The 15,937-nt window shown below is 42.3% G+C and overlaps 1 protein-coding gene across 1 annotated transcript in view; it reads right to left on the bottom strand.

Annotated features, from left to right (window-relative positions):
- Positions 1 to 15,937, bottom strand: part of ERGIC1 (endoplasmic reticulum-golgi intermediate compartment 1) — a 93,179-nt gene that overhangs the window by 16,484 nt on the left and 60,758 nt on the right. The window contains exons 6-9 of the mRNA XM_018558613.1: positions 14,690 to 14,794; positions 11,067 to 11,127; positions 7,306 to 7,406; positions 6,762 to 6,884 (exon numbers count right to left, since the gene is read on the bottom strand). Coding sequence (XP_018414115.1) covers positions 6,762 to 6,884; positions 7,306 to 7,406; positions 11,067 to 11,127; positions 14,690 to 14,794 — 390 coding nt within the window. The remainder of the gene's footprint in view (positions 1 to 6,761; positions 6,885 to 7,305; positions 7,407 to 11,066; positions 11,128 to 14,689; positions 14,795 to 15,937) is intronic.

Genomic DNA, 15,937 nt, shown 5'->3' with positions numbered 1-15,937 from the left:
GAGAGGGGAGGACCCTGCAGAACATGATGGCTTCTATTAACTTCACACTGACTGTGACTTTGTTTGGCGAGTGTCTTATTGTAGCCAAATCCCCATTCTAACAGCCGCATAAGAAGAAAAACACTGGAAAGGAGAATGAGGTCATGTTCAGAGAACCACCACAGATCAACAAAGCTAGAGGCAGCAAATCACCGTTTCCATGTGACATTTTTAAATATGGAAAATGTGACAAGTGACAGTGCAAGTTTTCCCTATTTACAGAGTCCTTCTGTAAACGGAAAACAATATTTACAAGCAATGGAAATATATGAACAACTTAAGCAGTTTCAAAATAATTATAAATACTTTGCTGATGGAAACTAACTTAAAGTGACATTAAACCCTCAGATTTTTTTTAACATAAACCAATACTGTAATGTGTGCCTTACTGTAATCCATGGTTGTTTCCCTCTTTCTCTTTGCTGCTCTTCCTTTTAAATCTGTATCTGTTCTCATGCTGGGCAGAACTTCTGTTTTGCAGCAGACTGCCTTGTCTCTGAAATGGATACATGGTGTCTGTGTGTAGGTTCACAACCTGAGCCAGCACTACAGGAAGAGGCACTCAAATGCAAAGGGAAGTTCTCCCCCAGCATGAGAAGACATGAGGATGTAAAAGGAAGAGCAGCAAAGAGAAGGGAAACAACCATGGATTACAGTAAGGCACACATTACAGTATTGGTTTATGTTAAAAAATCTGAGGGTTTAATGTCACTGAGTTTTCAAAAGCCTAAAGTATCAATAATTTGAGACATAGTAAGGCATACATCTTGCACACTGGCTAGTATATCGGGGAAAAGGGTTTGGAGTACATATATACAGTAAACTCTGTTATCCGGTATTCAATTAACCAGAACTCTCAACTAGAAAGAAAAATAATCCCGTGTTCAGTGTTTTGCTGATCTGCAGCATGTATTATCCTGGAAATGATTGTGTGCCCATTTATCTTAATTTGTTTTAAGTGTGTCCATTTGTCCTAATTTGCTTTGGATTGCTGCATTGCAATAATAATATGAAGGCAATACAGAGTTATGATATGGTATAGTAAGGGGAACCCATTTTTAAGAGCAGCTCTCAAGCAACCAGAAACTACCAATCCCCATAGATGCCGGATAACTGGGAGTTTACTGTATTGTGTTTGTGAACATGTGACTGGGATCATTTTAGACATCATTCTGCATCTAGACACAATGTACACTGCCATGTTTAAAACAATAATAAAAATGACCATGGAGGTTGTCACTGCTGACATCTCTAGGTTGCCTGGCTGTCATAGTTATCCTCTTGCTTCTATACTGTGATTTATTGATGGAAATAGCAACTGGCATCTGTGACTGCCAGCTCTGGTTGGCACCCTAGCACCTCCAATTACTTACTACTGGACCATCATTGTGATCGACTGCCTCATTAAATAGAGTAAGGCACAGGAGCTGGGCCAGAAATGAAACCAATTAAACTGTTCACGGTTTATATTAGATGAACCCAGTAAAGGCTATTGGGGAGCTCTGCAGATTATTAGGAATTGTGTCCAGGCACCTGGAGTGCCTAAAGTACAAAACGTAAATTTAGTAATTTTTTCTAAACACAGGTACACTTTAAAATGTACACTCAAATCTAAACTAAACATTAAGCTTTAAAATGCATACAAAAGGAGCAGAGCTGCTCACGGCTCCAGCGATTCTTATGGTGCACCAGTTCACCCCAGCCACTTTTGTCAGCAATCCAATGACCTAGGAGCTGTCTACTTTTATTTTAATCCAGTAGGGGGACTGAAGGCTCCTTGCTGTTTCTCATACATTATACAGAAAACCAAGCATCAGTAGTAATAACTTTCTTACAGCCACCTGCAGGGGCGTCCCAAACACAGGCCGGGTGTCACGCGGAGCGGAGATCAGGTGACACCCCCACAGCGACATCGCGCATGCACGGCCAGCTAATTGACGCCTACCAGCGGCCATCTTGGTGATGGACGCCGGCAGAGAGAGGGGACATTCACCCGGCGGGATGAGGTATGCCGCCAGGTCCCCTCCTCTCTCCTGACACTGTCGGGCTCTTGGTCCATGATCGAGTGCCTGACTTTTTAGAGGGGGTGACACCAAAATGACCGTCATTTTGGTGTCACCCCTCCAATGGTGTCACCGGGTGCGGGTCGCACCCCCGCTCCCCCCTTGTGATGCCACTGGCCACCTGTTAGATTTACAATTGCTTTGGAGGTTTACATACAAAAATACAGCAATATAGCAGGCAAGCAAGGAGAGAGGAAACTGCATAGTACAGCAAAGTTCATGAAGCAGACCCACCCGCTAAACATGTGAGACGCTGTATTAAAAGATGGCTACATGGATTTACACAGAGCTCAAATTAATGCAAGTTAAGGGGACTTTCTGACTATAGCACGGCTGCAGTACTTTTTAGATGACCCATTTTGCCAATTGCCTAAAATTGCGCTTTAATAAAAATAGGCACAGCCTAGAAAATATGGGCGTTCTGAAAGCAATGCATGGGTGGATGTGGGTGCAATGCTATCTCAGAGGTATATTACTAGCCAGAAATTACACTGATCTCCCCGCCATTGCCTGCAGTATGTCAGACACAATGTACAGATAAAAGAACAGCCAGCTTAACATTTTGTATTCAAATTATACTTCTAGAAATGATTTACACGTCATTATTTACAAACTACAGATTCTGAAATCAACCTGTGGCCTCTACAGATCCCGTCATGTGGGTGTAGACAGTATTACTTTAATAACTGAATGAAGTAAGTGCAAACCATCTATAGCTTCAGGTTTTACTTATGTAACTTGTAGAGTTGTTTCACATTAGCTGGCATGACGCGAGAGCTGAAATCATAAAAATCCTATTTTAGGAACAGTGCTCCATGACGCGATTACAGGAATCTCTAATTCCTGAAATAACATTCTGTCCCAACCAAGAGGGCTCTTATGTGTCCAAAAGCTATATTCAGGCACTTAAAATAAAAGATGGCACACCGAGAAAACACTGGCTCCATCACGCTTCCACTTTTACTAAATTACGTACCCTTTCTATAAAACTCCTATGAAGTTGGCAACATCAGAAAGGAGAGATGTACTAAGTGGCGACCAATCATATTTTCCTATTATTTCACTTGCTATACCAAATATGGTGGCAAAACACTGAACACAAGTATAAATAAATATTAACTGTTTTCCCCTCCTGCAAGCTGTTTTAGGTTTTATGCTCTGGGAGGTACATTTATCAGTGACAGAAAAAAAAAAGAGTACTTACATGTGGAAAAAACAGTCTGAAGTTTGCAGAGGTAGGCAAGAGGAGTTGCTGCATATTTTTGGGGACCAATTCTAATAATAGAGTATAAAGTAATACATTCACAACATATTTAAATTCTTTGATAGAAGTGAAGTTTAAAATCTGCCAGGAACACCATTACCCTTAAATCTATCTCGTCAGCCATGTAAAAAAGTTAAAAGATTTCGGAACCTGTTTTGGGGAAATTAAAATATAACCCTTCTCAACTACCCCTGTTCTCCAACACCGAGCTACTGCTCTAATTTCACTACAGACCTAAACGTTCATGATTACAAACTGGTTACTAATCTGAAGACAAAAAAGTCAGCATATATTTGTAAAATTGTTCAGCTGCTGGAAACATATGTTATGCTTTCATTAATCTGTGAAGAGTTATTATTTCATGAAGCTAAGGTACGCCCGTAGTTGTTTGATTCATCACCAGAGACATGAACAAGTTGACTTCATGAAAAGTTAGTCTTTGCAAACAAAATAGCAAAGGACATAGCTGAAATTCCTAGATTAAGAGTACAAACGAAGCAAAACGTACAAATTTGGGGAAAATAGCAGCCAAAAGCAAACCTGAGGGAAATATCAGATACTAAAATAACTACCCCAGCACAATGCATCAGTGTATACCAGTCTCAAGAGACTCTTTTCCCCTTCAGCACCACCTGAGGCTACATAGAAACCTCACCACTTCCTCTTAGTGGAGAAAGTATACATGACCCCAGCCACAACCCACAATACAATGCTGATCATTGAGTGGCCTATCATCGGGCATCGACATTGCCATTTGGGAGAAGAGGATAGATGATTATTAAGAAGTAAAGAGCAACTCTGAAAAAGTCACTATTTGCATAGCCACTTCATTAGACCTCCGGGTGGCGCTGAAAAGGCTAAAGAATTTAATTTTTTTGTGTTGTTGCCAGAATAGTTGCTTTAGGCTGGGTTCAAACCTAGGCGTATCGAATATGCGCATTTCGTGACATGCGTTTTTACCGCGATTCGCGGTAAAAAAACACGCCCGACAAACGCACGTTTCCGAGGGCTACTTGGCTATATCCCAATGGAAACGCGCCACAAAAAGAAGCTCCTGTACTTCTTTGGGCGTAGGGCATTTTGTAGCGCGTTCATACGGCCTGTAATACGCCCAGGTGTGAACCATACCCATAGGACATAATGGGATTTCGGTGTTTGAGCGTTTTGCAGAGCGTTCGAACGCGCTACAAAACGCCCAGGTGTCAACCAGGCTTAAATGTTTTCATAGTAGTAAAGCCTCTTTAAATCTCCTGTAATAGGTCATATCTGCCACTAGAGTGAGCATCATCTCATACAAAAGGATATATGAGGAGCTAAAGATTATATGAATAGCTGAGAGGTTTAAACCAGGCAATCAAAAACAGAGGACAAGAAGAGTCTTCTTTTATTGGATGCATCCAGGCACTCAGTTAGCCAGATGCTACGTACCATGCAGAGTATGCACAGTACATAAGGCATGTGTAAGTAAACTTTCGTCTAAGGCCCCATTCACACTAAGCGATTTATCGAGCGATTTTTGCAGCAATATCGCTCATATTTCCACGCGATATCGCTCTATGTAGCTTCTCCAATCCATTTCAATGGAGCTGTTCACATCTCGCCTCTCAATAATCGCTCAATATCGCTTGTAGCTCATCGCTGGTAGCTTGTCGCTCCTACATGACCCTTTTTCGAGCGATTTCGAGCGATATTGCTCCTGATTGCATACAGCCAAATAGGAAAAAGTTGTGCGACACGTCGCTCAATATCGCTCGTCGCTCAAAATCGCGCGATTTTCATGTCGCTCAGTGTGAATGGGGCCTTAGGCTGTGTCTACCTATAACTGCTGGTCCTGAAGACAGCTTTTCCATTAAATTACAAGACATAGGCATTTCTAGAAGTTTGGCTTTTCCAGTAGTCTTTGTATTAAATTTTGTACCCGTTAATCGAAAACTTATGTTTTCTCTTCCCTTTAAGAAGATAAGTTAAAAGTCATACCTTGACATTGGTCAAATAAACTAGTGTCAGGGCATCAAATAATTGGTGCACGGAAAACTGTTTTCGATACGCCAAAGAATAGTTCAGTTTGAAGGGTTTGAAAAGAAAGATGCGGTTGGTGCTCCGAATGTAAAAAAAGTCTCACAATCTGTGCCAAATGAATAATGGTTCAGAACATGAATTTGTCAGTATCTGGTGCAATTGAGGTGTTCCGTAGTGCATTAAAAGGATGGTGGGGTAAGACAGTTACACATTCTACAATGCAACAAATAAACTATATGGGCTACAACGGAATAGTTTGACAGTCCAGGCTAGAATACCCAAACCGACTGGCTGGAGTTACTGTTCAGCAAAGATTTTCCAACTGTGTCTTTTCACAAAAAGTTTTGTTGAATGTGGGGACCTGGTCTAGGTCACACACTGGTCGATTTTCAGGTTTTAAGACACACGGGATGATGTTTATGCTCATTGTGAGGTAAACATTGGAGACATCAGTGAGTTCAACTGCCACAATCCTGCAAGGCTGCCATCACTATGGCGGTGAAATCTCACGCATTAGCGATAATAAACGGCCTGTACTGGACGCATGCACAGGATCTCCCCACCATATCATGAGGTCAGTAATATGGTGGCAACATCCTGCATATGTGCAGTAGTGGCAATACACCCTGGTTACTACCACACATGCACATATTTAAGCTTTCTATTGAAGCCATATAGACATATAAATGTGCTGATACTGTGCTGTAGGGTGCTTTAGTAACTTCCCACGTCTGCCATCTCTCCTGCCCTGCTGCTGTAGTGAAGGACTAACATAAGAAATGCTGGCAGGTAGAAGTTTGGAAAGTGCCTCTCCCCTGCTATCACCACTATGCAATATGCAACTCCCCACCCCCCACTCTCACCACTCTGCCAACCCCAACACCCTGGGCCCCTCCCTTACAACTACGCCGCATGCCCACACCTGCTTTTACCACTTTAACCTGCCCCCTCTTACCACACAACCTTTACTATCGCCACTCTGCCCTGCTCTCTCCCCATCCTTCTTTCGCCACTATGCTGTACCCTTCCTCACATTTAACACAATAATTCTTCCCTCCACAAACCCACCCGCCCCTGGGCTCAGTACCCTTCTACCCACTAACCTATACACCCTTGCTCTCACCACTGTCCCCCCCCTCCCCCAACCCACTTCTACTCTCACCATTGGGTCCCACACCCTCCTCTCCTCTATGAAGCCCTCACACTCACCAACCTCCCGAATCTAGCCATTCCAACCCATCCCTAACTCTTCCCGGGCACACTTTTGATAGGCATGCTCTGTTTATCAACTAATGTACTACCTTTTTGGCACACTTTAAAACATTCCCGACTTCTCCCCAGTAGAAGCACTGCAACCGAAAATGACCATTACCTACCGTGGTTATAAATCGATACATCGGTTGTCGCCGCTCTGTGTATTTCACTGTGATGGGGCTGAGGTCATACCGGAACCAGATGGCGGGAATAATTCGACCCGTGTGACTGTATGCAACATATTCCTACACAAAATATGAAAGTACAACTTAGACTAAGCTATGTAGTTGACATCTTGTGAAGTTACCAGCAATTAGTTATTCATAAACATAGGGAAAATCATCAGTAATGTCAGGACAGTAGCACTGAAACTGAGCCAACAAGAAATTCCAAAGTGGAGCCTTTTAAATTTAAAAGGCATAGACTAGAAATATAAATGAGCATTGTCTTACCATGATAATCTGAGCATTACACTACTCTGCAGCTATGTAACTTTGCTGGAATTCTTTATTTTCTTTAAAAGTCTGCCTTTCAGGCTATTGCCTTCTGGCAACCTTCTTCTGTACAGTTTAATAATAAAACTGACATCATGTGTCTACAGCACGCATTTCCTGATGCCAGTATAAGTGCCAGCTTTCATTCTTCCAGATCTATAGACAGGCTTACCTTATTAGCTACAGTATACTGGTATGAAAACTTCTGCTTTCCACTAAGGTCTTCATACACAGTTGGTACTATCTTTAAGATGTAGTCATGAGAGGCCAGAGCTGCACAAGTGGAAAAGAAGGGTCAGTGTAAACTAGTACAAGGGCATGACATTCCTAAAAAACCAAGTAAAGGCAAGAACACTGCATTACATAAAAAGGAATCTCAAATTAAAACAGTAGCAGAGAAGCAGACAGGAATAACATTCAAGGTAAAATATTTTGTTAGTTTGTTAAAAGGAGAACTATGGGGTCAGTGTTTTTCCCCATAGTTCTCCTTAGTGTAACGAGAGGACACAAACCAGCGTCCTCCCGTTACCCTAAGCTCAGTATACCGCAAGTTACATCTCGCGGTATACTGAGACGCCGCAGCGGATCCCAACCTTGACGTCTGGATCCGCCCAGCTCCGTGAGTGACAGCTGGCTCTGCCTATCTAGAGGCAGAGCCAGCTGTACCCGCCCCCTCCCCCGTCCGTTCTGCCAGTCAGCGCTGGCAGATCGGAGCGGGGAGAGGGAAATCCAGCCCCTCCCCCTGTCACGGCGAGAGCCATGACAACATCGAGTGGTGAGCGAACCCGGTATGTGTTCGCTCACCTCCCGATCTACTGAGCCGACCTGTGACAGTCTCATTGTCACAGGTCGGCTAGAACTATGAGGTGAGTGGAAATCACTCATCTCATAGTTCTCCTTTAAAGGCCTTCTCCAAGGATATGACAAGGTGTTTGTTTGGAGCAACTGGACTCGAAAATTCAATATTTTACTTTATGAAGACTCTGTTGGGAATTGTGAAACTATCATTTGGCTTTTAAAGTCACAAAACATTAGTGCACTTTGATGTTCGGATACAAGAATCAAACAACGGTCCTTTACTGCAGGTGGTGTGAAGGTCTTTATGGTTCTACTACAGTATACTTTAATCCAATGAAAATATATTTAAAACAAAAAAAAATGCAGAGCTCCACCATGTTAATAACCCCCACATTCATTGGACAGCATTTCAAATAAAGTTAAATATATTAAAAAGTGCAGATGATCCACCAGGATAGTAATCTTTAAAGAGGAACTGAACTCTGGAAGCAGCTTCGGTCAAAAAAGACAGGCAAAGGACCAGTCAGCAATATTGCCTCTGGTCTCTTTGCATCTCATATTTCCCCATTACTGACTTACTATGCCTTCTTCTGCACCTTGTCTCTGTGTGAAGGTGGCCATCTTGGTAGAGGCCGGCTTTACTTCCACATGTCAGAGCCCCCAGCAAGGTGAACAGACAGTGGCGGCATCGTCGAATATTACTCCAAATCTCTTCAGACTAGCAGTCAAAGGCAGCAGTGCCTTAGATCCCACAATGCAAATATACATCTATGAGGACGTGAGGACGTGAGGACATCTATGAGGACGTAAGCACAGGAATGCTTGGGCACCTTTGCATACCAGGAAGTGTGCTGCATTGCTAGAGTGCTGCTAAGGCACAATAAGGACTTCTGGATGTTTCCTATAACATAGCAAATCTTCATTTGCTCAGTTCAGTTCCACTGTAATGCCCACCTCACTTGGAGTCAACTTCTCAAATGTCTTTTCTCCAGGGCCACAACTATAGAAGCACCAAACCAGAGCAAAATAACTATAGTTTAAGTCTTTAAGAGTATTTGATTTAAAAACCCACAGTACATACACCAACAAAAATATCCAAAAAACTGACATATACTTTATAAAACAGTGGTTCTCTACCCACTGCAGAGGGTGTCGCGACCCACTTTTGGGTCGCGACCCACGAGTTGAGAACCACTGTTATAAAAGATTGTTTTCAAAACTGTGGATGGTGTCTGAATGTGGGAACACATGTACAGACTCCTTGACACTAACCATGCAATGACTCGTGTTTGAGCATGTGTAGGAAGCTATGTGCCAGTTTTGGCTTTTTCAAAGATTTATCCATAGGACATTTAGGAGGCTTCAACAGCAAATTCTAATGGCAGGGGAGCAAGATATACACTATATCAGGGCTCAAAATTTCAAGTCCTGAGCTACTAGCCAGGCCTTAAGAGTTACTCGCCACCAGTCGCCCCACCTGACCCCTACCGTGCCCCGCCCTTAACTCCGCCAGGTCAGTGGTGTGACACAGAGAACAGAGATCAGTAACACTGCAGAGTGCAGAGGCCAGTGGTGTGATGCAGAGTACAGAGGCCAGCAGTGTAATGAAGAAAAAAGCAATGTATCCTCCATGTCCCAGGTGTCCTGCTTCTCCCGTGCTGTCCTTCCAGCCAGTAGCAGCTCTGCAGTCTGGTAGAAGCGGCCCGGCCGTCGGAGGCTGCGGTGCCGCTCCAAGAAGCGGGTGGAGGAAACAGACAGCGATCGGTGCTGCCGAAGCGGCGGAAGTCCCCCCCCTGGATTTCCACTCGCCCCCACGCAATTTTCACTCGCCAATTGCGAGGGGGCGAGTGGAAATTTTGAGCCCTGCACTATATTATCAAAAGTATTGAGAAGGTGGTCCACAAGGTTTAGGAGTATGTCAATGGGAATGTTTGAGCATTCTTCCAGAAGCGCATTTGTGAGGTCAGGTACCGATGTTGGACCAGAAGGCCTGGCTCGCAGTCTCCGCTCTAATTCATCCCAAAGGTGTTCTATCGGGTTGAGGTCAGGATTATGTGCAGGCCAGTCAAGTTCCTCCACCCAAAATTTGCTCATCCATGTCTTTATGGACCTTGCTTTGTGCACTGGTGCGCAGTCATGTTGGAACAGGAAGGGGCCATTCCCAAATTGTTCCCACAACGTTGGGAGCATGAAATTGTCCAAAATGTCTTGATATGCTGATGCCTTAAGAGTTCCCTTCACTGGAAATAAGGGGCCAAGCACAACCCCTGAAAAACAACCCCACACCATAATCCCCCTCCAAACTTTACACTTGGCACAATGCAGTCAGGCAAGTACCGTTCTCCTGGCAACTGCCAAACCCAGACACATCCATCGGATTGCCAGACAGAGAAGCGCGAGTCGTCACTCCAGAGAACACGTCTCCACTTCTCTAGAGTCGAGTGGCGGCTTGCTTTACACCACTGCATCCGACGCTTTGCATTGCACTTGGTGATGCAAGGCTTGGGTGCAGCTTCCTGGCCCTGGAAACCCAATCCATGAAGCTCTCTACACACTGTTGTTGTGCCAATCTGAAGGCCACACGAAGTTTGGAGGTCTGTAGCTATTGACTCTGCAGACAGTTGGTGACTTCTGTGCACTGTGTGCTTCAGCATGCGCTGACCCCGCTCTGTCATTTTACGTGGCCTACCACTTCATGGCTGAGTTGCTGTTGCTCCCACTTTGCTATAATACCACTAACAGTTGACTGTGGAATGTTTAGTAGCAAGGAAATTTCACAGAACACCTGAATCCAATGATTTGGAGGGGTGTCCCAATACTTTTGGCAATATAGTGTATATACGCCATATGTTTTTATTGGGTCACTTTAGGCATCACTCCAGTACCACACAAACTGGTATAAGCAACGACTGGCATGTTTGTTTCCTTTTTGCTCTAGGTACAACAGCCTATATCACAAGTGTGCAGGCCTGACAACACTTAGAGGGGAGAACTTGCATTTTTTTGTTTTAAAAACCTAAAACCAAAGTGGTGTGAAAATGCTACAAGGTAAGCTATCGAGTGATATGGATCAAAAGCAGATTGAGCAAATAAGCTTAATTATCAGCAGAGAAGACATTTAAAAATTGTACATACGGTTGGAAGCCAGTCGGTCTGCTCCACCCAGAGCATTGAAGGCACCATGAATGTGTGTAATCTGAAATATATTAAAAATCGTAATAAATGTATAATGGGGGCGATATAAAAATAAAAGATAACAGAAACTACTAAATGGTGTGTAGCCTTAGTAATTTGTGGACAGGGTTTTGTTCGCTTCAAGCAGGTTTTGCATTCCTACACTAGTCCAATGCAAAACCTGCTTAAAGCAGGCCAAATACAGGTCAGGAGGTGGTCAATGGATGGTCAAATTGACCTGTTAATTATAATTGATCTCAGTTGCTTCCTATGCGATCAATAAAAAGCCCTTAGAAAAGACTCTGTTAAGATACAGATGCCATATCACATGGGTATTTTCAGTAAATTGCATTTAGTAGCTATTTTGCCTACTCTTTTAAGATACTCTAGAGACCTAGACCATAATTTGGCTTATCTATTCCTAGGTAAAATCACCAGGAGACATCTGCCCGTTTTGCCTTCCACACCTAGAACATCAAATCCTTCCACAATATTTGACTGACTAATGACATTGGCCTGTGCGTGGCAATGCTCCCCTTTGATCTTCCCCACTAAAAAAGGAAACATTGGGGCCTGCACAGTTTTTGTTCCCCATAAAATAGGAAAATCTCAGTTTGCAATAATAATCATCTCACTTGCAAAACTTGGACTATTTAAAAGGCCATCCTTTCACAGGATACACTGATGAATAAAGGGATTGGGGCACAGACAAACGATAAACTAATGAATGGTAAATATGCTTGAGGATCTTATGGTCACGTAAACTAGGTTATTTGTTCCTCCTCTAAGAATATTTTATATATTAAGCTCTTAAAAAGGCATTTGCATTTTATAAACAAAACAAAACAAAGAAAAAACACCCAGTTTTTGGAGGTGGATATCTAAAGAGACAGGCTTGGCTCACATGCAACATGAACAAAGTATATATGGTTCTGAGGTTTCTTATGACAGAATTAGTATCCAATGTAGAACAAATAGTGACAGACGCTGAGTTCCACTTTTAATTGGAAAACCACTTTAATATTTCCATTTGGGAATGGAACAAAAAGGCAAAGCTAAAATTAATTTCTGAAATCCCTGTTAAATACAATGTTTGGTACAGGTACAATGTGACTTGAAAAACACTACTGGTTTTGGGAGTGAAGGACAAAACTGACTAGCTACAATATAAACTGTACCAAGACCTTCCATCATACACACCATTGATGTACAGTACAAATATGGAGCTGTGATTCATAATGGAAATTAAACATATAATTTTTCATTTACAGCCTTCAGAGAAGGATCTCTCCACAGGTACCAGTCACACCTCTTTGTGCCCTTGAAATCAGGCTTGTACGGCTGGTTGGCACTGTACAATGGGATGACTATTTGCTATGTAGGACAGCATACATCATTCTGGGTTGGTGCCCAGCCAGAATTAGCACAATGACCATGTGCTACTTGGGAGTGTTCCTGGGTGGGTAAGCCTGTTATACAATACACAGAACAATGCATAATCACTTTGTGAGGCCATGTAATGAGCTCACCCAGGACCACAATCACTTAGACTATGCATTCCTATTATGTATGAAAAATAAAAGTGGATCAAGCTTTCTTGCACCAAATATGCATTTTAAATTAGAACATCTTACCACATCCCTAGAATGTTGCAGCCAACAGTGTACTCATGACGTAATAGTTCCAGGTTCTGGAACTTTATCATGTGAATAAACATCAGCTTACAAATTCTATTCTTAGCAACATATCAGCAGCAATATTAAAACCACATATTTTAACAACTAAATTGTACATTATAATTTGCAAATAGTCACTAGTTTCAAACTGTATTATATAATACATTATAATTCTAAAAAAAAAGTAGAACAAGAACTTTAATGAAATGAAATCCCAGATAATATTTTCAGAGTCAAACTTATGTTGACTGTTACTTAATTTCTTGCAATGGGATAGAAACTAAAGTGCATTCTGGGTATAACACCCTGAATAATTTGGTGTCTGGGCTCTCTCTCTCCAATATATCATGCTGATTAAAACCATGGCTCACAGATAGCACTATAGAGGAATCTCCCATTGCATCATGGTAGGAGGCCTCGTGTACAGTGCAGCTCTCTAATAACATAGGATAAGGAGGTGTGTGTAGAGGCATTTTTCACAACACAGAGTTGAATGCACTTGGAGAACTGCATGTTATGTTAGAATGGTCAGTCCTTCCTGGACTCTTCGATGAAATGGGTTGTATTGCATTTAAGCACAGGTCTCCTTCATCAAATATATTGATGCTGTTATTCAACCATACTTTGTGTTGGTGGTATGAACTGTATATTACATTTAACCATAATAAATGTCATGAAATGTCACAAATGGATTTAGAAGTAATCTACTGCAACTGCTAAATGTGCTCTTTCAGAAAATATAGGTTTTGTTACTCTACATTAAAGGAAAATATGAACACCATGTTTTAAACCGGAGCACGTGAACTAGAGCATGCTTTCCAAATGCAATTTCATGCAATTTCTAAATTTAGATACAGGGGTTTTTTTTTTTTTTGCAGGTACTGCTCTACATAATATAGAGCTTTCTTCAGTCATTACAATTCCATTCTACAGCAAACACTAGCTATAAATTATCAGTATGCACACAAGTCAGACATTAAGGGAGCTATTCACTAAGGGCCCAAAAGGATTTAGGCGAACGTTCAGGTAATCCTTTTGCTCGCTTCAGCGAGCATTCACAAGGGGAAGCACCTTCCCAATGTCAAGGGCATGTGGCATGGTATGTTGCAGGAGGGGGGCTGCGTGCTTGTCCCCCACCCCCTTCTGTTCTTCCAGACCGCTCAGATTAAGGGCCTGGTATGGGATCATAGGAGGGGGGGGGGACCATATTTTTTTGGAGGGTTTTGGGCATTTGGGTCCCCCTTAAAATTCCTACCAGACCTAAAGGGTCAAGTATGATTTGGAAAGGGGACCCTACACTGGTTTTTTTACATTAACAGTTTTCATTCTGCTTTACTACCTGAGGTAGTGAACAGAATGATCGAACCGAATGAAGAGCTGAACGTTCAGCAATCCATTCTCTGCTGTTTCACCCCTTGGACAATAGAGGTGAACAGCACGGAATTAACTGTCAAACGTTTGCTTCAGCCGATCCAGATGTTGCATCAGCTGAGGCGAACGGGTTCATCCCTTCTGTCCGACTGGACGAGCCGTGGCTGTCCTGCGGAGCCGAAGGGAGGTAAAGTGAGCCGAATGCAGCCGAAGTACGGCTAAAAATAGACTGCAGTGAATAGCCAAAGAGGCTTTGGTTCAGCTCGAGTGTTCATTCGGCTGCCTACGGCACCCTAGTGAATAGCCCCCTAAATATAGTTTGGTTGTGTGATTTTACTGACTTCTTCCAAGACCCTTTCATGATGCGGTGGCATCATGAAACGAAATCATGGGGAATGAGTACTCCGCAATGATAGGGATGAAAAAAGCGAATTTAAAAAAAATATGATTTTTAAAGAAGCATCTTTGCATGCTGCCCTTTCCTGAACTGTACGTTACAAAGAGTACATTTTATTATTAGCAGTTTTAAATACTAACCTGCAAACTGTCCCCAAAACTTAGCTTATGAATGAAGTGACTCATGTCAGGGTTCTGTGGCTGAGCTGTGGCACTGTGTGTGGACACATGGAAGTTACCAGGCACCTAATAACAAAGACATGATTATGATGAAACAATAAATTAAGTAACAGATATAAAGACCATCGTTAGCATGTAATTTTGTTCAGTTTCTTCATTAATTTGTAATAAATCAAACTTAAATTTATAAGGCCTATGTCTCATAGAAAAGCTAACAGAATATTTAAATGCACCTTTCAATATATCCAGGCAATACAGTGCCAACTTGCATTAACCCCTTCACGACTGAGGACGTACAGTGCATGTCGCCAGCATTGGGGACGCCGGTACTCGGTTTAAACTTGTAAAGCCGACTGTCGGCTTTACAATAGAAGCGATTCTGGCAACTCCGCTGTCGCTAGATCGCTTCTAGAGTCCCGTGAAGGGGCCGCCCCCCCCCCCCGGGCCCCATTGCCCCTCCTACGGGCCAATATTTTTGGGTATCTCTAAATTGATGACCTGTGGGGACTTTTAAAGCATCGACTATGGACTTTTTGGGGTACTGAAGTTTGTCGTCATTTCACGGACACACGCAATTTTTAACCTGGGCATGTTGGGTATCTATTTACTCGTTGTAACCTCATCTTTTATATCTTATTGTGTTTTGGGGCATTTAAGTACATTTCTCTAAATGTTGGGGTTTGATAAGGAGTTGCGCTAATATCGTGCAACATACAAATTTGCAACTGCCAACATTTTATTCTATAGGGTCTTGGCTTTCAGAAAATATATAATGTTTGGGGTTTTTTTAAGTACTTTTCAGGCCTACAATGTGGAATATAACATGGGTGCAAAAAAAAAAAAGGCCTCACTCATGAAGGGGTTAAACATACATCTAAAGCCAATTTCTTCAGTTTGAGCTAGTAAGGAATGGTAAAAACCCCTGTTTTTTTATATATCCATCTATGTCCTAATGGGGAGCTTTTAAAGACAGGTGTCACCAGAACAGTGATCCTCATTTGAAGATGTGCCCTCCTTTCCTGTTCTGGTGACTATAAAACTTTTTCTTCACTTTCTTTCCCACTGAAAATTTTCACCAGGACAAATAGAGAAAGTGAATATCCCTTGTAAGGACACAGACCGCAATAAAAAACTGACTGAGGGTTTACTATAGAACGCTTTATAAAACATTTTACCTTGAGATATTCTTTAAAATCCAAGTTCACTTAC

Source organism: Nanorana parkeri, unplaced genomic scaffold, assembly GCF_000935625.1.
Source record: "Nanorana parkeri isolate BGI_ZX_2015 unplaced genomic scaffold, ASM93562v1 scaffold348, whole genome shotgun sequence".
NCBI lineage: Eukaryota > Metazoa > Chordata > Amphibia > Anura > Dicroglossidae > Nanorana > Nanorana parkeri.
Note: the sequence above shows the minus strand (reverse complement) of the source record. Positions and strands in the feature narration are given on the sequence as shown.